The sequence below is a fragment of the Dendrobates tinctorius genome, unplaced genomic scaffold (genome assembly GCF_039654945.1).
Source record: "Dendrobates tinctorius isolate UK_male_01 unplaced genomic scaffold, ASM3965494v1 ptg000107l, whole genome shotgun sequence".
NCBI lineage: Eukaryota > Metazoa > Chordata > Amphibia > Anura > Dendrobatidae > Dendrobates > Dendrobates tinctorius.
In genome coordinates, this window is record NW_027361775.1 from 19848379 (window position 1) to 19871510 (window position 23132).

Here is a 23132-nt window from a genome sequence, read left to right on the forward strand (position 1 = left end):
TCTCATTTCTGAATTCTGACCTGTGTTAATTTAGGTGGCAATAATTCTGGAACGCTTCAATGGATCCCACTTATTCGGGGACTTTTTTTTCGTGACATCTTGTACTTCATGATTGTGGTAAATTTTGGTTGATAAAATTTGCATTTATTTATGAAATTTTTTTTTGCAATTTTAAGTTTGAAATTTCATTCCCTTAACACGTTCCTGACATGCACTGTATATACACAGTGCTGCATTCCCACAAACTGCTGTATATATACGGCGCCATGATAGTCCGGGTTCACGCTGAGTGCCGGCAACATCAAGTGTGGTTGTCAGCTCTATATGAAAGCTGACACCCTGCAGCAATGCCCACAATTGGTGCTAGTACCAATCGCGGGCATTTAATCCCTCTGACGCCGCTGTCAATAGTGACAGCAACATCGCTAGGCATCAGAGTGAAGGAGCGCTCTCTGTGCTCCAATTGGCACAATGTGATTGCGATTGCATTGTGCTGATGGTCTCCAAGGTCACCCCGGGCCAAAAGATGGCAGTGGGCTCACCTAGGAATGGAGGCTTGTCAGCTAATGCTCAGAGCAGTAGCTGACACGCCTCATGCCTGTGTGAGAGACACGGATCTAAAGCTCTGCAATGCAAACTGCCAAACAAAACTCAACCAAAAAAGACAAACAAACACAAATGGTATCCCTGAAAACGTCACCTTGTCCTGCAAAAAATTAGCTGTCATACAGCTACGTCAGAGCTGGAAAAATAAAAGGGTTACAGCTCTCCGAATAAAGCGATGCAAAAATAGTTTTTCCTATAAAATAGTATAGTAATAGTAAAAGCGCCAAAACAAAAAAAACTATATAAATGTGGTATCGCTGTAATTGTACTTATTCGAAGTATAAAGCTGCCTTATCTATTTTACCACACGCGAAACATCATAAAAAAAAAAAACTTTCTGAAGTTTGCTAGTTTTTGTTCATTCTTCATCCCAGAAAACGGAATTGAATATGATCAAACAATGTAATTTGTCTGAAAATGGTACCAATAAAAAATTCAACTCGTCCCACTAAAAACAAGCCCTCACTTGGCTCTGTTGGCCGAACATGAAAAAATTATAACTATTTATATGTGGGGATGCAAAAACTTGCTTTTGCAATAAAAAGTTTTTAGTGTGTGACAGCAGCCGTTCAGAAAAAAAATGCTGTAAATCTGGTATAGATGTAATTGTAACCGACCTGAAGAATGAAGTCGTCCAATCACTTATACCTCACGAAGAATGGCGTAAAAAGTAAATAAAACCAATTCTTCACCTGCTGATTTTTTTTTCATTCTGCCTCCTAAAGATCACAGTAAGACTCGGCTCACATTTATAATGCACACTTACATCGGGGTTTCCGATTCTCTGAAATATGTGATTCAGACGGAAACCCCAGTGGAAGGTTCCCTATAACAAGGCAGATGGAGGCACTGTGGATGCCATCTGACCTGTTATCTGGTGGGGTCCATCTTTTTAGGTGTGCATAAAAGCACAGTCCACCACAATTTTGTGCACTTCTGAAAAGAAAGACACTGCTGAACAGAGGCCAGACTAAGTCCATAGTAACTCTGCTGCCTCATTATAGTGAGTGGCTTCCTTGGGCGTTTCATCCGAATCATGTCACTCACAGATTTACATGTAAATCCCGATGCAAGTGCTCAGCGTAGAGAGTAGGATAAATGTGATTCCAAATGCTATGTAAAATGTTCCCAACAAAAGCTTCAAGTTAATCCACAAAAAAAAGCAAGACCCCACTCAGTTCCATCATCTGTCAGTGCAAATATAGGGGGCTTCCACGCTACTGGTAGTACAAAGAATCTGTAAAAGTGCTGTGGCTCCTCATACCCCAAAAAATTCAGCAAATTCTGCACCTCCAAATCCAAATTCCCTCCTCCCTTCAGAGCCCCAGAGTGTGTCCAAATGACATTTACAGTCCACATGTTTGGCATTTCAGTAGCGATGACAGCCCACCTAATTTATGGGTGTGTGTCTCCAGAAGCATAAACTGGGCACCACAACATACTGGGGACTACAACGTACTGGGCACTGCAATGGCAGTTTGAAATTTTCACTCCGCAACATCCACTACTTCTTGTTTCTGGAAAACACCCATGGAGTCATAATCGTCACTACACCTGTAGGTAAACTCCAAAAGGGGTATGATTTGCAAAATTGGGTCACTTGAAGGGGGATTCTGGGCACTTTGGGGCTCTGTATACGAAGTCTGCAAACTATTCTAGCAAAATCTGATCAGGATGCAAATAGCACTCTTGTACCTCCCAAGACTTGGTGTGTGGCTAAGCAGTGCGGTACAGTCACATATTGGGCATTTCTACATTCAGCAAAAATTGTGGAACAAATTTTGCTGCCATTTTTACCCATTTCCCAGTGTGAAAATGTAAAATCTGGGGCTAAAACAAAATTTTGGTGGTAAAAATGTAATTATTTTTATTCACTGCCTAATGGTATAAAATTATGTAACACATCTGTGGTGTCAATATAATAACTGCATTTCTAAATGAATTTATTGAAAGGTGAAGTTTGTAAAATGGGATCACTTATGGTGGGTTTTGCTATTCTGGCACCTCAGGGGCTCTACCAATGTCACATGGCACCCTTAAACCAGTCAAGCAAAATCTGAACTCCAATATGGTGCTTATTCCCTTCTGAGCTTTGCACTTTTCCTTGAAAGGTAATTTTCCAAACACATAGGGGGTATTGGTGTATTCGAGAGAAATTACATAACAATTGTTGGGGTCCATTTTCTTCTGTTACCCATATGAAAGTAAAAATGTGGGGCTAAAAACATTTTTGGAGGGAAAATTTGATTTTTTTTTTATTTTCATGACTTAACGTTATAAACTTCTGTGAAGCACTTCGGGATTCAAGGTGCTCACCGCACATCTAGATAAATTCCTTGAGGAGGTCTAGTTTCCAAAAATGGGGTCACTTGTGGGGGATTTTCACTGTTTAGGCACATCAAGGGCCTCAAAACGTGACAGGACACACTCTTAAAATTCCATCAAAATTTGTGTTCCAAAAGGTCACTTCATCTATTTTGATCCCAGCTGTGCACTGCACCCAAACAGTTTTCCCCCACACATGGAGTATCAGCATACTCAGAAGAAATTGCACAACAAATTTTTTAGGGTCCATGTACTCCTGTTACCCTTGCCTTGTGAAAATAAAAAAAATTGGGCTAAAAACATTTTTTGTGGGGAAAATGTTTTTTTTTTTTTTTTAATTTTTATTTTCACGGCTCAAGGTTATAAATTTCTATGAAGCATTTTTTGTTCTATTTTTCTCCTCTAAAACTTAGGTGCGTCTTATAGTCCGGTCCGTCTTCTAGTCTGAAACATAAGATATATATTGTTTCTAGTGAATAAGTAGGGACTTGCTGGTGAGGAAGCGATTAACCTTTCTCTGGAACTTCTCTGTAATCTTTTGTATCTTAGATAAAACTCAGCTGATGCATTGGCAGTCATGTCTGACGTATCCATGGTGGACTGGTTCAGAGGTAGGGAATCCCCGAATGGCAGGAGTGAGTGCGCGTCAGAGATGGTAGGCGGGGTGTTCTCTATAAATTTTCAGCGTCCGTGCCGAGAGTATGAATTCCAGTGCTCATATACCTTGTGGATAGTACCATATATTTGTATAATATAAGCTTTATGAACCTCCTGATGTGCCCATCAATTATAGAGGAATAGGTGAAACATGTTGAGGTGTGAATGAGATGTGAATTTAATGCAGTGCATTGATTTCAGAAACAAAGAACCCTGAATATGTAGTAAACTTTCTAAACAGTGTTAGCTATCATCATAATAGTGATAGTAAAGGAAGTATGAGCAAATATCCGTGATATTCATTAGCTCAAGTAGGGACATAGAATCTTCATAATAAACTGTATAGCATTGAATTATAGCTAAGAAAGGTCAAATACCCGCTTCTGGAAGATCATAGGAGTGTATGTAAATCTCTCATTATTAAGGGGAACTACAGCTTTAATCTAAAGTGCTAACAAATATCATCAATTAAAAATTAAGCATTTGAATACATGCTATAGGGTGAAATTGAGGGAAAAGTGCAATACTAGTCATAATATGAATATAGTGATAATAATTTAATGATACATTGAGAACAAATATGTGTGTGTCAGGATAATTGTTCTCTGAGAAAGAAGTATGAGATATAATTGTCACTAGGAAGACCAATGTGCTGTTTTAACTGTATATTAGTATCCACAATATGATCTATATGTCAGTTGATGGAATCATAGTGGAGAGACTGTAAAATGCATGATGGAGATGAAATTAATACGATTTTTAACATTACTGATGAAAGGTTATATTTTATATTGTTTGTCCTCTTCAGTCAGTGAATATACAGTGGGGCAAAAAAGTATTTAGTCAGTCAGCAATAGTGCAAGTTCCACCACTTAAAAAGATGAGAGGCGTCTGTAATTTACATCATAGGTAGACCTCAACTATGGGAGACAAACTGAGAAAAAAAAATCCAGAAAATCACATTGTCTGTTTTTTTTTCATTTTATTTGCATATTATGGTGGAAAATAAGTATTTGGTCAGAAACAAGCAAACAAGATTTCTGGCTCTCACAGACCTGTAACTTCTTCTTTACGAGTCTCCTCTTTCCTCCACTCATTACCTGTAGTAATGGCACCTGTTTAAACTTGTTATCAGTATAAAAAGACACCTGTGCACACCCTCAAACAGTCTGACTCCAAACTCCACTATGGTGAAGACCAAACAGCTGTCAAAGGACACCAGAAACAAAATTGTAGCCCTGCACCAGGCTGGGAAGACTGAATCTGCAATAGCCAACCAGCTTGGAGTGAAGAAATCAACTGTGGGAGCAATAATTAGAAAATGGAAGACATACAAGACCACTGATAATCTCCCTCGATCTGGTGCTCCACGCAAAATCCCACCCCGTGGGGTCAGAATGATCACAAGAACGGTGAGCAAAAATCCCAGAACCACGCGGGGGGACCTAGTGAATGAACTGCAGAGAGCTGGGACCAATGTAACAAGGCCTACCATAAGTAACACACTACGCCACCATGGACTCAGATCCTGCAGTGCCAGACGTGTCCCACTGCTTAAGCCTGTACATGTCCGGGCCCGTCTGAAGTTTGCTAGAGAGCATTTGGATGATCCAGAGGAGTTTTGGGAGAATGTCCTATGGTCTGATGAAACCAAACTGGAACTGTTTGGTAGAAACACAACTTGTCGTGTTTGGAGGAAAAAGAATACTGAGTTGCATCCATCAAACACCATACCTACTGTAAAGCATGGTGGTGGAAACATCATGCTTTGGGGCTGTTTCTCTGCAAAGGGGCCAGGACGACTGATCCGGGTACATGAAAGAATGAATGGGGCCATGTATCGTGAGATTTTGAGTGCAAACCTCCTTCCATCAGCAAGGGCATTGAAGATGAAACGTGGCTGGGTCTTTCAACATGACAATGATCCAAAGCACACCGCCAGGGCAACGAAGGAGTGGCTTCGTAAGAATCATTTCAAGGTCCTGGAGTGGCCTAGCCAGTCTCCAGATCTCAACCCTATAGAAAACCTTTGGAGGGAGTTGAAAGTCCGTGTTGCCAAGCGAAAAGCCAAAAACATCACTGCTCTAGAGGAGATCTGCATGGAGAAATGGGCCAACATACCAACAACAGTGTGTGGCAACCTTGTGAAGACTTACAGAAAACGTTTGACCTCTGTCATTGCCAACAAAGGATATATCACAAAGTATTGAGATGAAATTTTGTTTCTGACCAAATACTTATTTTCCACCATAATATGCAAATAAAATGAAAAAAAAAAACAGACAATGTGATTTTCTGGATTTTTTTTTTCTCAGTTTGTCTCCCATAGTTGAGGTCTACCTATGATGTAAATTACAGACGCCTCTCATCTTTTTAAGTGGTGGAACTTGCACTATTGCTGACTGACTAAATACTTTTTTGCCCCACTGTATCTCCATCTACCTCATTATAGGCAATCTTCTGCTGGGGTTTCAGTCTGAATCATGTATTTCAGACATTTACAAGGATCCCCGGTATAAGCGCTCAGCGTAGAGCGCAGGATAAATATGAGCCGAGCCTTACAGAGATCTATAAGTCTTAGAATGAACAAATCAAATCATTCAACAGTAGGTTAACAATATGTTTTTCATTTACTTTTTTTTTTTTTTTTTTTTTTTTTTTACACACAGTTTCTCTTCTGGTATAAGTGATAAGACAATTTTATTCTTCGGATCGGTGTGATTACAGCGATACCGGATTTATATAGGTTTTGAGGGGTTTGCTACTATCGCACTCTTAACAACTTTTTTCTACATAAACAAGTTTTTGCATTTGAGAGCTATAATTTTTTATATTTATGCTGGCTTGTTTTTTTGTGAGGTGAGTTGTGATTTTATTGGTACCATTTTGGGGCACAACATTTTTTGATTGCTTTGTATTCCAATTTTTGGAAGGCAGAATGAACAAAAGCCAGGAACTCAGATTGGTTTTTGCTTTTTTTTTATGCCATTCACAGTGTGGTAAAAGTGATAAGGCAGCTAGTTTGACAGTTTTATAGATCAGGTCATTCAGGAAGTGACAATACCAAAACATGTGTATTTTTTTTCTTAATTTTTATTTTTATATAAATAATGCGTATTTATTGGTGCAAGATTTTTTGTTCTTTATTTTGTTTTGTTCTTTTTTTAAATGACCTTTTCAATCTTCTTCTTAACATTTTTTTCCCCTTAGTCCCTCTATGGGAATTTAACCTTTATTAGTCTGATCACTGGTTTCATGCATTGCAATGCACCAACACTACATAAGACCTGTGAGATTACACAGGCAGAATGTCTGTTAGATCCTGCCTATGTCAGCTGAGCCAAGCTCCCAGTGGTGGTCATGCAGGGAAGTACTAATATTTCAGCACTTCCCACCGATTACAAGCTGTGATCGGTTAGTCAGATTGAATGACCGATCACAGCAATCAAGAGGGTGAGGACAGCCGAAATGTTTCCCCGCATCTCTAGCTGTGTCGGTCAGCTGTCAGGGACCTCTGTCCATGATGGGTATAGCACGGCATGATGATGGAACTTACGCCCGATCGTGACATATTATACCAGTCACTGGTCGTTAAGGGGTTAACGCACATGACAAAGGTTCAGACGTTGTGCATGTAATGTCAGGTCTTCAATAAATTCATTACTTTTTTTTTTTTTTGAAGGTGCCAGTGAATGCTTTGATTTTCATCTGACATAAATGTAGCTGGGTTATCTCTTGAATTGACTTACCATTGCAGTTGGTCACAATGTTGACCACGGCCTGGAGTACTCTTACCCTTTGCATTTTATTTTGAGAATTCAGTGCTAACTTACCTTGAGTTTTTTCAGCAGTTACTTTTGAGAATAAAGAAACCTGTGACACGGACACAAAGGGCAGTCCAAGTACTTGGAGAAAAACGCCAATCACAAATTCTGCCAGGAGAAAGCTATAACTTCCTGTTACAAACAGTAACAGAAGGAAAATGAGGGGTCTATTAAACACAACACTAATGCAGTATTATGGCTCCTTCACACAAATGTATTTTCGGTCCATATATTTAAAACATAACATTTCAAATGCCAGCAGTTGCCATTTAAAGGGATATTTTCATCTCCAAGATCCTATCCCAATAAGCAGCAGTAGGTGTACTAATAATAATATTAGCAAATAGCTCAACTTAGAAATATTGTATAATTCTTCTGAGCTTAGGTAGCCATGGTTAAGACCACTTATAAGTGACAGTTAGTTGATATTAGTGGGAACTATGAATACCTAATCTACAGCAATGCCGTGCACATGGGATGGGGTAAGTGGTCTTGGAGATGGGAATACCCTTTTAACCCAATTTACTACACACCAAGTTTTCATTGAGATTTAAAGGTGTTCAGATATCCTCTGTTAATAATAAAAAAGGAAATATCATTATAAATTCATTTAATTGGCAAATCACGAATGCTTTGCTTAGGGACGTAATCACTATAAAATAAAAACGGCCACCATTCTGTTACAATGACAGAAGCCTGTCTGACAAGGTTAGGAGAGTTGAAAAAGCATGTGCAGTAGGAACCGCCAGTGCTGTGATCTGGGTATTGCTATCTCATATAAACGCAAGTATATTATTTCAGAAACACAAAGTGGACAGCAGTGTGAGCAGCCTCTTCTGACCTCAGCACACATGAGCAGAAAAATAAGGTAAACGCAGTGTAATTAGCCTCTTCTCACCTGGTATCTTCAGTATTAGATCACAGAGACAGGGTAGACAAAACTATTGTAATTTGCTAATTGAAGGTATTTAGGAATTCATTTTTTTATTTCTGGAGAACCCCGTTAATGTACAGTTGTGACCAAAAGTATTGACACCCCTGCAATTCTGTCAGATAATACTCAGTTTCTTCCTGAAAATGATTGCAAACACAAAATTCTTTGGTATTATCTTCATTTAATTTGTCTTAAATGAAAAAACACAAAAGAGAATGAAGCAAAAAGCAAAACATTGATAATTTCACACAAAACTCCAAAAAATGGGCCAGACAAAAGTAGTGGCACCCTCAGCCTAATACTTGGTTGCACAACCTTTAGCCAAAATAACTGCGACCAACCACTTCCGGTAACCATCAATGAGTTTCTTGCAATGCTCTGCTGGAATTTTAGACCATTCTTCTTTGGCAAACTGCTCCAGGTCCCTGATATTTGAAGGGTGCCTTCTCCAAACTGCCATTTTTAGATCTCTCCACAGGTGTTCTATGGGATTCAGGTCTGGACTCATTGCTGGCCACCTTAGAAGTCTCCAGTGCTTTCTCTCAAACCATTTTCTAGTGCTTTTTAAAGTGTGTTTTGGGTCATTGTCCTGCTGGAAGACCCATGACCTCTGAGGGAGACCCAGCTTTCTCACACTGGGCCCCACATTATGCTGCAAAATTTGTTGGTAGTCTTCTGACTTCATAATGCCATGCACACGGTCAAGCAGTCCAGTGCCAGAGGCAGCAAAACAACCCCAAATCATCAGGGAACCTCCGCCATGTTTGACTGTAGGGACCGTGTTCTTTTCTTTGAATGCCTCTTTTTTCTCCTGTAAGGCTGGTTTCACATTTGCGTTTTTTTTCGCGGTAATTTTGCGCTAAATAGCGCATGCGTTTTTTTTTCCTATACTTTGCATGGGATGCGCTTATGTGCGCATACACATGCGTTTGTACGCGTTTTACCGCGCATGCGTTTTTTTGCGGTATGCGCTCGGGCGCACAAAATGCAACTTGTTGCATTTTTTGTGCGTCCGATTTGCCTCAAAAAAACGCATGCGCGCGCAATGCGTTTTTTTACAGCAAGACACCCATTATAAGTCTATGGTGAGCATATGTGCGCATTGGCATGCTTATGTATGCGTTTTTTTGCACATGCGGTTTTTTTTTTTACCATTAGTTTAGACAATGGAATTTAGGGGTTTGGGTAAAGTTAGGGTTAGTTAAGGGGGTTTAGGGTTAGGGTTAGGGTCAGGGTTAGGGTCAGGGTTAAGTATGGTTTGGTTAAGGGTTAGGGTCAGGGTTAGGGTTAAGTATGGTTTGGTTAAGGGTTAGGGTCAGGGTTAGGGTCAGGGTTAGGGTCAAGTATGGTTTGGTTAAGGGTTAGGGTCAGGGTTAGGGTTAAGTATGGTTTGGTTAAGGGTTAGGGTCAGGGTTAGGGTTAAGTATGGTTTGGTTAAGGGTTAGGGTTAGGGTTATGGTCAGGGTTAGGGTTAGGGTCAGGGTTAGGGTTAAGTATGGTTTGGTTAAGGGTTAGGGTCAGGGTTAGGGTTAGGGTTAAGTATGGTTTGGTTAAGGGTTAGGGTCAGGGTTAAGGTTAAGTATGGTTTGGTTAAGGGTTAGGGTTAGGGTCAGGGTTATGGTCAGGGTTAGGGTCAGGGTCAGGGTTAGGGTTAAGTATGGTTTGGTTAAGGGTTAGGGTCAGGGTTAGGGTCAGGGTTAGGGTTAAGGGTTAGGGTCAGGGTTAGGGTCAGGGTTAGGGTTAAGGTTAGTTAGGGTTTGGGTTAGGGTTAAGTATGGTTTGGTTAAGGGTTAGGGTCAGGGTTAGGGTTAAGTATGGTTTGGTTAAGGGTTAGGGTTAGGGTCAGGGTTAGGATTAGGGTTAGGGTCAGGGTTAGGGTTAGTAAAGTCATGGTTTGGGTTAGTGTGAGGGGCCACCTAATGTTGGAAAAAAACGCAAACGCGGTAAAAACGCACTAAAAACGCATACAAACGCATAAAAACGCTGCGTTTTTTTCATGCATGCTCATAAAAATGCTTGAAAAAAACGCAGCAGTTGTATGCGTTTTTCAATGCGTTTTTTTGCAGGAAAAACGCGCTGCAAAAAAAAGCAAGTGTGAAACAGGCCTAAACTCTATGTTGATGCCTTTGCCCAAAAAGCTCTACTTTTGTCTCATCTGACCAGAGAACATTCTTCCAAAACGTTTTAGGCTTTTTCAGGTAAGTTTTGGCAAACTCCAGCCTGGCTTTTTTATGTCTCGGGGTAAGAAGTGGGGTCTTCCTGGGTCTCCTACCATACAGTCCCTTTTCATTCAGACGCCGACGGATAGTACGGGTTGACACTGTTGTACCCTCGGACTGCAGGGCAGCTTGAACTTGTTTGGATGTTAGTTGAGGTTCTTTATCCAACATCCGCACAATCTTGCATTGAAATCTCTTGTCAATTTTTCTTTTCCGTCCACATCTAGGGAGGTTAGCCACAGTGCCATGGGCTTTAAACTTCTTTATGACACTGCGCACGGTAGACACAGGAACATTTAGGTCTTTGGAGATGGACTTGTAGCCTTGAGATTGCTCATGCTTCCTCACAATTTGGTTTCTCAAGTCCTCAGACAGTTCTTTGGTCTTCTTTCTTTTCTCCATGCTCAATGTGGTACACACAAGGACACAGGACAGAGGTTGAGTCAACTTTAATCCATGTCAACTGGCTGAAAGTGTGATTTAGTTATTGCCAACACCTGTTAGGTGCCACAGGTAAGTTACAGGTGCTGTTAATTACACAAATTAGAGAAGCATCACATGATTTTTTGAACAGTGCCAATACTTTTGTCCACCCTCTTTTTTATGTTTGGTGTGGAATTATATCCAATTTGGCTTTAGGACAATTCTTTTTGTGTTTTTTCATTTAAGACAAATTAAATGAAGATAATAATACCAAAGAATTTGTGTTTGCAATCATTTTCAGGAAGAAACTGAGTATTATCTGACAGAATTGCAGGGGTGTCAATAATTTGGCCACAACTGTATAACGGTATGTAGAAATAGGTAATAATGGTGGTTTAATTAGGTGAACAAACAAAACTAAAATTTGCATGGGAATTTTAAGACTTAAAGACCAAAAACAAATAATATACATAGAATAAAAAAATATCAACATTGAATGTGACCAGCTAACCTTTGGGTTTTGCCAAGAACAGGAGGCACCAAATGCAGGATATGTTACAGATAAAAAGTCCAAATACCAGGAGGAGGCGATCTGACCAACAGCGGCTGAGGGTACGCACTACAAGGAAACCAAACAACATCTGCAGACAGAGAAACTTAGTAAAAATACAAGAAAAGAAATGTAAATACATGTACTCTAGATCAGAAGAGGTTGCTTTAAATGCAAGCATGTTGTAATAGAGAAAAGAATACAAATGTGAAGACTGTTATTACCATTTTAGCATAGAACAATCACAAAAAAGTGGTGCACAATTTTCACAACAAACTTTATGAAAAAGAGAGTTACAAAATCTCTATCCTGAACTTTGCAGCTACTTTGGCTCATTAACCCTTCAGAGAATGTTTTGTTTCTGTTCTCTCTGTCCACATAGCCATACAAGGGTCTTTTTTGAGGAACTAGTAGTTTTGAACGACACCTTTCACTTTATATGAGAAAATGTACTTGAAAAGAGGAGAAACAGATTCCAAATGCTTATGTTCTGTCTGTTTTTACATTTTTGTGTATAAAACCTAGTTTTAACCTCAATGTTTTAATGTATTTTAAAAAATAAATTATGTGAAGGAGGACATGATAGTCAATATAATGTTGTATCATGACAAGAGTTCTGCTTTCAGAAAATATATAGGGTGTAAGGGTGCACTTACATTTAAACGGATGTTTGGACATGTTTTAAACCAAATTTTGGGTCTCTTCTGGCAAATTCATGAAGAGCTCAGACTTTAGATATTGTGCATCTAACTTTCTGCTTGAGGGTCAGATTGCTTGATAGTAATATCAATCACCTTAGTTATACATGATTTCTTTTAAGAAACTTTAATCCCTCCACTCCCAGGCCATTTTCCGCTTTTCTTTTTCACTCGCCTTCTTCCAAGAGCCATACCTTTTTCATTTTTCTGTCAATATAGCCTTTTAAGGGCTTGTTTTTTGTGGGACGAGTTGCATTTTTGAATGACTCCATTGAATTTACCATACAGTGTACTACAAAACGGGGATAGAAATTCCAAGTGCGGTGAAACTGAAAAAAAAAGTGCAATCCCACAATTGTTTTATTTCCTTTTTTTACCATGTTCACTAAATGCTAAAACTGACCTGCCATTATGATTCCCAGGTCATTACAAGTTCGCAGATATCAAATATGGATAGGTTCTTTTTTTATTTAAGTGGTGAAAAAAAATAGTTTGTTAAAAAAAAAAAATAATAAAATGGCGCCATTTTCCAAGACCCATAAAGTCTCCGCTTTTCCGGATCTGAGGCTGGGTGAGGGCTTATTTTTTTTCTCTCCAAGCTGACTTTTATTGATACCATTTTTGGGGTAGATACGATTTTTTGATCGTTTTATTTCAATGTTGCAGCAACATTGTACTTCTGGCGTTAATTAATCCAATCATTAAACAGTGTAACAAGAAAAAAATTATTTTTATATTTTGAAAGGTCGGGCATTTCTGAACGCGGCGATACCAAATATGTGTATGGGTGGAGCTGGTGATGCACTCCAGGCGTGATCATGTTAAATGCCGATGTCAGAGACAGAGGCATTTAATATGTTAAAGGGAACCGGTCACCAGTTTTGGCAGATATAACTTAGGGCCATCACCTTTCAGGGCTGATATACAGCATTCTATAATGCTGTATATCTGCCCCCAACCCGACCTTTAAAAGAAAAATAACTTACTATACTCACCTACAGGGAGGTTCGGTCAGATGGATGTCGCTCTTCTTGGTCCGGCGCCTTACATCTTCTTGTGATGCCGTCCTCCTGCTTGCTTCGTGTGGATGACGCATCCCTGCATCATCCACAGACTCCTCGGCATCGTGCTCCTACGCAGGCATACTTCTCTGCCCTGTTGAGGGCAGAGCAAAGTACTGGTGCGCAGGTGCCGGGAAAGGTCAAAGATTATATTGTACAGGAGATTTGAGAAATATCATGCTTTAGCTTTGCAATTCAAAAACAATGGACTTTTACAAACATGATATCAAAGCTTTTCCTTTTTTTATTTACATATGTTTATTTTTATGGCTTTTCTTTATTTTTGAACTGGGAACAGCGGGCAATTTAAACTTTTTAAAATTGACTTGGGACGTGACCATGCGATTGTTTCTTCATATGTACTATGTACTGCAATACAGTGGCATTTAATTGGGTAAACAACAGCCATTGGGGATAGCTCCAGTCGCTGCTGTTGGTGGCAGATGTCATCTGTAAAGGCCCCATTACATTTAGCGATGCACCAGCAATCCCGACCAGCGATATGACACAGTCAGGATCGCTGGTGCATCGCTAAATGATCGCTAGTGAGCTTCCACACAGGAAGATCTCACAGCGATACAGCAGCGACACAGAGGACAATACTTACCTTTAAGACACGGCGATCCTGACGTCCTCCCGCCCGCGTCCACGTGTCGCTCGTCGGCGCCAGCAGGAAGCGCCCGACGAGAAATGGAGCCAGCCGATCTCGCGCGATCAGCGATGGACAGCGGGGGAGCCAGTCGGAGGTAAGTATCACATGTAGCGATATCGCTGCTGCGTCACCAAATCGGTGATGCTTTAGCGATATCGCTATGTGTAAAACCCCCTTAACACTGCCGGTACCTGCCTGGAATATTGCCGGTTGTGTCATACTTTCATCATAGAATCATAGAATCGTAGAGTTGGAAGGGACCTCCTGGGCCATCTGGTCCAACCCCCTGCTCAAAGCAGGATTCGCTAAATCATCCCAGTCAGATGTCTGTCCAGCCTCTGTTTGAAGACTTCCATTGAAGGAGAACTCACCACTTCTCGTGGCAGCCTGTTCCACTCATTGATCACTCTAACTGTCAAAAAGTTTTTTCTAATATCTAATCTGTGTCTCCTCCCATTCAGTTTCATCCCATTGCTTCTAGTCTTTCCTTGTGCAAATGAGAATAAAGTTGATCCTTCTACAATGTGACAGCCCTTTAGATATTTGTAGACAGCTATTAAGTCTCCTCTCAGTCTTCTCCAGAGTACTGAAGGAGATAGCAGAAGAAATTTCTGAACCACTCTCCATAATCTTTGAAAATTCTTGGAGAACAGGAGAAGTGCCAGAAGACTGGAGAAGAGCAAATGTTGTTCCTATCTTCAAAAAGGGGAAGAAGGTGGACCCAGGTAACTATAGGCCGGTGAGTCTGACTTCTATACCAGGAAAGATCTTTGAACAAATTATTAAACAACATGTAAGTCAATACCTGGATAAGAATGAAGTGATCAAACAGAGTCAGCATGGGTTTGTAACTAATAAGTCATGTCAGACTAACTTAATTTCCTTCTATGACGGTATCACTGATTGGGTGGATCAAGGAAATGCTGTAGATATAGTATATCTTGACTTCAGCAAAGCATTTGACAAAGTCTCTCATACAATCCTTATTGAAAAAATGACTAAGTATGGAATGGACAAGGCAACTGTTAGGTGGATTCATAGCTGGCTTAGTGATCGGACCCAAAGAGTGGTCGTAAATGGCTGCACATCCAGTTGGAAGAATGTCTCAAGTGGGGTACCACAGGGCTCTGTCCTGGGCCCTGTATTGTTCAACATCTTTATCAACGATTTAGATGAAGGAATTGAGGGTAAACTGATTAAATTTGCTGATGACACAAAGCTAGGAGGGATAGCTAATACTAGAGAAGAGAGAGAGAGGATTCAAAAAGATTTAAATAAACTGGAGAAGTGGGCAGTAACTAACAGAATGGTTTTTAACAGGGAGAAATGCAAAGTACTACATCTGGGCAATAAAAATGAAAAAAGCATATATAGAATGGGAGGAATAGGGCTAAGTGACAGCACATGTGAAAAAGACTTGGGTATACTAATAGATCACAGACTGAATATGAGTCAACAGTGTGATGCAGCAGCAAAAAAGGCAAATGCAGTTCTAGGATGTATTAACAGAAGCATACAGTCTAGATCACGTGAAGTCATTATTTCCCTCTACTCCTCTTTGGTCAGACCTCATCTGGAATATTGTGTCCAGTTTTGGGCACCACATTTTAAAAAAGACATCAACAAACTGGAGCAAGTTCAGAAAAGAGCGACCAGAATGGTGACCGGTCTGCAAACCCTGTCTTATGAGGAAAGGTTGCAGGATTTGGGAATGTTTAGTTTGCAAAAGAGAAGACAGAGGAGACTTAATTGCTGTCTACAAATATCTAAAGGGCTGTCACATTGTAGAAGGATCAACTTTATTCTCATTTGCACAAGGAAAGACTAGAAGCAATGGGATGAAACTGAATGGGAGGAGACACAGATTAGATATTAGAAAAAACTTTTTGACAGTTAGAGTGATCAATGAGTGGAACAGGCTGCCACGAGAAGTGGTGAGTTCTCCTTCAATGGAAGTCTTCAAACAGAGGCTGGACAGACATCTGACTGGGATGATTTAGCGAATCCTGCTTTGAGCAGGGGGTTGGACCAGATGGCCCAGGCAGGGCTGTGGAGTCGGTAAGCCAAACCTGCAACTCCGACTCCGACTCCGACTCCTCAATTTCTCTTACACCGACTCCAACTCCGACTCCACGACTCCGACTCCGACTCCCACACATATTGCTTATATTTAAGTGAAAAATTTATTGTAGTACAATGTGAACCTCAGACATTTAATCATTTTTATGATCCCATAATCAAGATATTTAGATAGAACAGAATATATATTGGTGTACTACCCGGTTTTCATTCTTTTTGGTACAGATACGATATGGATAGACAGATATGGATAAATGGATAGATAGAGCAGATTTCTAATCTGCTTTTGCTATTGAAAACATTATCTATGAGCTCAAAAACCTTTCAGGTGATGCGGTTTTTTAAAAAGATGATCAGCTTTTGCAGCTGAAAAACGTATCCTCAAAAAACACAGGAAAAACGCTGTGTGTGAACGTAGCCTTAGATCACGAATAGAACAGCCATTTATAGGACATTTCATAACTTTCCCAAATTCCTATGAAAAAATATTCAGCACATCCTGCATTGAATTACTGTACCCAATTTATTATATATTTTAGGAGTCGGAGTCGGTCCATTTTATACCGACTCCAACTCCGACTCCGACTCCACCAAAATGAGCACCGACTCCGACTCCACGACTCCGACTCCACAGCCCTGGGCCCAGGAGGTCCCTTCCAACTCTACGATTCTATGATTCTATGATTCTCTTTTGCAAACTAAACATTCCCAAATCCTGCAACCTTTCCTCATAAGACAGGGTTTGCAGACCGGTCACCATTCTGGTCGCTCTTTTCTGAACTTGCTCCAGTTTGTTGATGTCTTTTTTAAAATGTGGTGCCCAAAACTGGACACAATATTCCAGATGAGGTCTGACCAAAGAGGAGTAGAGGGAAATAATGACTTCACGTGATCTAGACTGTATGCTTCTGTTAATACATCCTAGAACTGCATTTGCCTTTTTTGCTGCTGCATCACACTGTTGACTCATATTCAGTCTGTGATCTATTAGTATACCCAAGTCTTTTTCACATGTGCTGTCACTTAGCCCTATTCCTCCCATTCTATATATGCTTTTTTCATTTTTATTGCCCAGATGTAGTACTTTGCATTTCTCCCTGTTAAAAACCATTCTGTTAGTTACTGCCCACTTCTCCAGTTTATTTAAATCTTTTTGAATCCTCTCTCTCTCTTCTCTAGTATTAGCTATCCCTCCTAGCTTTGTGTCATCAGCAAATTTAATCAGTTTACCCTCAATTCCTTCATCTAAATCGTTGATAAAGATGTTGAACAATACAGGGCCCAGGACAGAGCCCTGTGGTACCCCACTTGAGACATTCTTCCAACTGGATGTGCAGCCATTTACGACCACTCTTTGGGTCCGATCACTAAGCCAGCTATGAATCCACCTAACAGTTGCCTTGTCCATTCCATACTTAGTCATTTTTTCAATAAGGATTGTATGAGAGACTTTGTCAAATGCTTTGCTGAAGTCAAGATATACTATATCTACAGCATTTCCTTGATCCACCCAATCAGTGATACCGTCATAGAAGGAAATTAAGTTAGTCTGACATGACTTATTAGTTACAAACCCATGCTGACTCTGTTTGATCACTTCATTCTTATCCAGGTATTGACTTACATGTTGTTTAATAATTTGTTCAAAGATCTTTCCTGGTATAGAAGTCAGACTCACCGGCCTATAGTTGCCTGGGTCCACCTTCTTCCCCTTTTTGAAGATAGGAACAACATTTGCTCTTCTCCAGTCTTCTGGCACTTCTCCTGTTCTCCAAGAATTTTCAAAGATTATGGAGAGTGGTTCAGAAATTTCTTCTGCTATCTCCTTCAGTACTCTGGGGTGTAATTCATCTGGACCTGGAGACTTGAATTCATTTAGGTTAGCTAAGTGTTTCCTCACTATCTTTCTGTTTATAGATATCCTGGATTCTTCTATTCCCTTAATAGGACAGTGAATAACAGTTGGTGTTACATTTCCTTTCTGAGAGAAAACAGATGCAAAATAGGAATTTAAAAGTTCAGCCTTCTCAACATCCTGTCTTACCATTTCATCATTTTCATCCTGTAAAAATCCTATAGCATCTTTGACTTTTCTTTTACTTTTGACATATCCCCAAAATCCTTTATTATTGCTTTTGACAATGTTTCGAGAAGGGTTAAATACATTTTTAATAAAATATTGGATGCAACTTCATTTCCTAACTCAAAATGGATGCTTTAAATAAATGTAAGAATACTTTACACATTTTTTATAATTCGATGCTATTTCATATCTTCAACATGATCACAATGAGTAACAAGAAATTAATTATGCAGTCCAATTTTATAAACTATTATTACTAGTATGTATGTAAAGTGTCAAACTACAAATTTCATCCTCACAGTGATAGACATGTTATTGTGAAACTATGTTCACAAGAACCCAACCCTTGCAGCCCTGCCCTACATCCTAGAGACACTAAAATGCTCTATATATAATATCATCAGTGTCATGTGAACCATATTGTGATAAAGAACCATGAGCAAAACTGCTAATCTTTGAACTCAGCTACATGTGACAAGTTAAAAAAACACATTCTGTGTGATAGTTGTCACATCTGCTGCATTGGAGGGGTGGGGTGAAATAAATCCATAATATCTATCTTTTGCACGTAGGCAACAAGTTCATTTTCCAGGATCAAGTTAATGAGATTGTGTCAGTAATATCTTGCTATCTTAATGGCAGGCAGCATTACATAATGACAGGCCTCATATGTGTACAGGAGACCCACTGAGTAGTACCTTCTCTCCAAGACCAGCACCCAACACTGGTCATGACCCAGTCATAAAACCAGGTGTTCTCAATAGCAGTTTATTAGGATTGTGGGCTCTTTTTACTTTATCACCTTACTAATTATTATGCTAAATGTCTGGACATTTATTTATAGGAAATGTATTTTAATATTAAACATTTTATATACATTTTTTTCAGATTTTCCATGCCATTATCTGTAAAAACCCTATAATCCTGAAATCTTGTAGTTTTAATTCTCCCTTTTTAGAAATCACTTTTCCAAAGTCATCTCATTATCATAAAAGGCAAGGTTACAGTAACAGTTAAATGGAATGGCACAGCAGGATTTCAATCCCCAAATTTTTTATATGTTCATGTAGCGCTTTCAAAGACTGAGAAATCAGCATTTGAACTGATGGACCATGTTAGATCACTCCACCTCTATCCCCCCGCCGACACTTCTGTATGACCAATGGTTTCTTTGCCTCAAATCACACAGCATAGAGGCCAACAGTCCAGAAAGAGGAGGTTTAGCTAGGCAGGGAATAGAGCTGGACTGATGGAGGCGTCAGATCTAACAGTGATTCAGCATCATTTGTATAACAATTCCATCACGGATTGCCCAGTAATGGAGGAATGGACTGACCAATAAAGGGATTTGTCTTTGAAAGGGCCACATGACCATATAAATAGTCCTAGGGGTGGGGGTGAAATCCTGCTGATGGATTCCCTTTAACATTCTTATTGTAAAGCTGACCGTGAGCCTTACAATATGAAACAATAGGTGATGGTTATGGCTCATTTTCTCTCCAGTTCTGAACATTGACCTTTGCATAGTGTGTGCCTATAAAACTCTCCCATAGAAGTCAAAGACCATCTCCAGACTGTTCCTAGGCAGCAGATTTTGACCCACTCACCATGTTATCAAGTCCCCAAGGGTGCGATAACATTATCTGCAAGAGCCAGCATCATCACCTGCAGTCTGAAAATTTTGTGTACTCGTATGTGCGTGACTTTCTTTCCCACAGGTCATAGCACCCCTGAAACCAAGTACCGCATAGGTTTCTTGGCTTAAGAGATGCACTGCACATGTCCAGAAGCAAAAAATGTCAAGAGAGGGGCCAAAGATAAAGCTTCTTCTTTGCTTCCGGACATGCACAATGTGACTCTGAAGCCAGAAGCCATACACTCAGGTTCAGTGGTGCAATGACCTGTGAGAAACAAAGCGGCATGATAACTAGGGATGAGCGAGTAGTGAAATACTCGGACTCGCTGTACTCGTTACGAGTAGCTCCTAATACTCGGGTACTCGTAACGAGTAGCGAGTCCAATGTAGGTCTATGGGAAATGCGAGTAACGGGCTGTGTGTGTGTGCTGGGCGGTGACTGTGCGAAGACTGTGTCGGGCTGTGCGGGGACTGTGCGGGGCTGTGCCGAATATTGCGAGGCGAGTAGTGAAATACTCGCCAGGATTCGAGTACTGCATTACTCACCAAGTACCGAATCCTAACGAGTATACTCGCTCATCCCTAGTGATAACATACTGAGTGGGACGACTAATCTGGGGAAACAAACGCCCCATTGACTAGACAAAAGACTTATTTGCATATCAAAAAAAGATTGTGAAAATATATTTGTTAAAAAGATCTGTTAATGTCAAACACTAAACACTGCCTATCAAGCCCTTTATAAAGGAATTGAGAAATGCTGGTGGTTTGGAAGGTATGGGGGACCCTTTAAAAAACACCTATAGAAATTAAAAAACAGATCAGAAGAAAAAAAAATAAATTCTGTACAACAAGCAGAAGCCTAAAACAAGACCAATTTTTAAGCTTTTTATCACGATGATGTCTAGATTTTAATTTTTAAAGAATCCACCTTTTAACATTTTTCTAATCAAATAATTCTATATACAACCCCAAAGTGTTGAAGATACCCATATACTCAAATAAGCACATTTCCAATGGCCACACCGATACTAATAATCAACAACTAAAAGCCTATATTCAGAAGACATACCTCAATCCCACAAAGGAAGTACAGCAAGGAGTTTTGCAGATCCTCAAATCCAAGGTATGTTTGAGCTAGGGGGGTGACTAAGGTCTAAAGAAGAATATGGAAACATATGAGACCAAGTTCGGACAAGTCGTGTTACCTGTTAATACACCTTTATACTCACCTCCAGCGCAGTCTGGTTAAACAATGTAACAAATTGAGCAGTCAAAAGCACCACAATCTCCTCCCTTACTAACCCTGTAAGAAGCAATGGAGAGTGAAAGAGATTAAGCACAAAAAATAATTATATCTACAATAATTATAAAGTATGGAAAACATGAATACCAAAAATTAAACTTAAAAAGGTATTTTGCAACAAACAAAGTTACTTTTAAGGTTAATTTTAATCAATACATCTTGGAAAAATAATAAGTTCTACAATTGGAATGTGTTTAAAAAAATGTTCCTGCACCGAGATAATCTTATAAATGTGCCCCTGCTGTGTGCTGTGTAATGGCTGCGCTGACTGTGCAGGAACATGGTCTGATCATACCACAGCTCCTGGGTGGAAGCAAAAGAGTATACTGACATTGCAAAATGGGATCACAGCTGATTCTTTTTGTTAGGTAAAATATTTCCCTGCCCATTTTTACCTCAAAGAAATACTGTAATTATTTGCGATCTCGTGCTTTAATTTCTGTAAAACTTTTTTGCTTCCTCCCATACCCAGGAGCTGTAGTATGATCAGACCATATTCCTGCATGGTAAGATACTGCATTACACAGTACAAAGCAGGGGCACATTTATAAGATTATCTCAGCACAGGAACATTTTTTATTTTTTTAAACACATTCAATTGTGGAAACTATTATTATTCCTACAAGATATATTGATTAAAATCAACTTTGTTCATGGGACAACCTTCTAAAAAAAATCTCTTTCAACAAACATGCTATACCATAACTTTTTATACATGTGTATGCTATGTCCGGTATTTTTTTTCCCTTCTAGGTCACGTGACAGCTCCTCTAAGAAGCTCTGAAAAAGGACAAAAGTGTAACACCACCTGGTAAATGATGAGTATAAGTGATGGCAGCGCTCACCTGAAGGTGACACAGCAGGCACAACACCTATACAAGTGTGGAAACCCGCTGCTGCTGCCCCGTGGCTGGAGGAAGGCAATGGTTCATCCAGATGTGTAATAGCAGAAATTGAAACTGCCACATTTGGGCGGGCTGCTCTACGGAATGAAGATCCTTGGGATTCCAAAGAGTTTTTTATACATTCCAAAGCGTTTTAGTGCCAGTGTGACACTTGACTTTTATACCATGAGAAAGTCGCTGATCCATTGCAGAAACATATAATAATAAAAAACTATTTGGAATCCCAAAGCTCCTCTTGGCTCACGCAGGGTCTATTAAGGCAGATGCTGCTTCCACCAATATAACTCTGGGGAGCATCTGAATGAGGCTCAATAAGATTTACCGGTGCACTGTAAAAGCAATTTCCGGTCCACACAAAATCCTGTGTGATCCAGCAATGTTTAATTTGAAATCACCTGATCCAGTATAAGACCAGAGCGAAACTGAGAAATCTGGTGATCAGTGAGTATTGTAATGTACCTACACTACAATACAGACACAATGAGAGGGATTAGATCACAACTGTTTTGCTGGGAGCGCGTCCTTAGTTAAATTCTCTCTCTGACTGCAACAGATGACAGAAGCCGCAAGTAGCTACCGTAAATCAAATGCAGACCCACAGCGCTGCAAACATCGAAGTAGTAAATGTTTGTTATTATTTTCAATAAGTAAATTAGCAAGGAGAGCAAGAAAGGGGACTGTATGAAGATGAAGCATTCTAAAATAATACTTAGATATGAAAGGCACAAAGAACTGCAACTAAATGTAGAATTCAAAGGTGTTTGTCCACATTTTGGGGCATTTTTTTTCTTACTGAATTGCATGTAAAGTTTTGAATCATTTGACTTTGAGGTGGTCCGTGGACATAAAGTAGCTGAGTGGAGCTCAGAAAAGTTATAAATTCTATTGAGTACAAATACATACATTTAAACAAGAAAAATAACTCAAACTGTCGCCAAATGTGAAAAAAATCCTTGGAAGTACCCAAGCTTTTAATACAGGTACTAGCATACTTAAAATAGACCAAGCAGCTCTCTAGTTTTCCCCATGGCTAAACATATTTAAAGGGAAATCTGTCACCCCCCTTGGATGTAATTAAGCTATTAAAATGGGCATACAGGTACTATAATACTTAAAATAGTCATAACTGTATGCCTCATGTCTGCAGTCTTATTCTTCGAAATCATCTTTAATC

The 23132-nt window shown here is 39.7% G+C and overlaps 1 protein-coding gene across 3 annotated transcripts in view; it reads right to left on the minus strand.

Annotated features, from left to right (window-relative positions):
* The window catches only part of LOC141100619 (major facilitator superfamily domain-containing protein 8-like), a 120478-nt gene that overhangs the window by 26287 nt on the left and 71059 nt on the right, over positions 1-23132 (minus strand). For 2 of the 3 annotated variants that reach the window (XM_073589217.1, XM_073589216.1), the window contains exons 8-11: positions 20980-21053; positions 20820-20903; positions 11500-11629; positions 7422-7544 (exon numbers count right to left, since the gene is read on the minus strand). In XM_073589217.1, the coding sequence (XP_073445318.1) occupies positions 7422-7544; positions 11500-11629; positions 20820-20903; positions 20980-21053 (411 nt within the window). The remainder of the gene's footprint in view (positions 1-7421; positions 7545-11499; positions 11630-20819; positions 20904-20979; positions 21054-23132) is intronic. The other variant, XM_073589218.1, reaches the window with a different exon arrangement.